An 847-nucleotide genomic window follows, 5' to 3' on the forward strand; every position below is an offset into this window, starting at 1 on the left:
TCTGAGTGGGAGAAGCGGCATGTGGTTGGAGGGGCAGAGGTGGTGGTGGGGGGGAGGGGGCAGGGTGAGCGATGTGGACGAGTCACCGACTCCTCCTCTCTCTCCCATCATGCTGAGATCTCGGTGGCTACTTTGTCCCAGGCTCGGGAGCCGATTGCAGATCTCTTGCAGGGATCCGCCTGGCGCCCCCCCCCCCACCCCGTCGGCAATCACGCAGGGTGGCGGTGGGTGGGGTGGAGTGAGGGAGGGGAGTTGAGGGCAACTGCGAGGTGCGGAACGACAGCCGCGCCATCAGGCAGCGACATCCGCTGACAATTTTGTCCGGCCATGATTGTTGTTGCCAGGGGCGAGGCCCGTGGGGGCCATGGCCGACAGTCGACGGGGCGAGCGATCGAGCCGGCGGATTAGTCGGGGCCCCAGCTTCCAGCAAGCCGCCGCCGCCGTCACTTGCACGTGTACTCCTCCGCCCCCTCGCTGCACGTGCTGCAGCGCACGTAGGCACCAGCGGAACTCGCACTTGCAATGCCACGAGCGCGTGTACCGGCGCGTGTCGTAGCCGCGCCGCAGCAGCAGCTCGCAGCCGTCGGCGTGCGGCGACGTGCGGTCGCACGGGCGGCCGCGCGTGCCCACGCTGCCCGTCAGCCGGTCCTCCTCGCAGTAGCTAGGCGAGCTCTCGGTGAACACGAGCTCCGTGTGGAGCGGCTTGCGGTGGCCGCGCGAGCGCGCCTGGAGGAAGGCGGGGTAGCGGTGGCGGTAGCGGCCGGCGTGCACGGCTCCACGTGGACCGCCTCGTCGTACTTGCGCTTGAGCGCGGAGCCCACCTCGCGGAACTGGGGCAGCGTGGCCC

General features: G+C 69.8%; 1 protein-coding gene across 1 annotated transcript; it reads right to left on the reverse strand.

The window, feature by feature from the left end:
- Positions 1-291: 291 nt before the first annotated feature.
- LOC133339277 (protein Wnt-7b-like) lies at positions 292-842 on the reverse strand (the record flags this gene model as incomplete). Its single annotated transcript, XM_061547411.1, is given in 2 exon segments — positions 292-773; positions 776-842. Coding segments are annotated over 2 exon segments (549 nt in total), but the record flags the coding sequence as incomplete, so codon positions are not given.
- Positions 843-847: the final 5 nt, after the last annotated feature.

This window comes from Lethenteron reissneri, unplaced genomic scaffold (genome assembly GCF_015708825.2).
Source record: "Lethenteron reissneri isolate LAM-NWPU_2019-01 unplaced genomic scaffold, ASM1570882v1 scaffold_1734, whole genome shotgun sequence".
In the NCBI taxonomy this organism is placed as follows: domain Eukaryota; kingdom Metazoa; phylum Chordata; class Hyperoartia; order Petromyzontiformes; family Petromyzontidae; genus Lethenteron; species Lethenteron reissneri.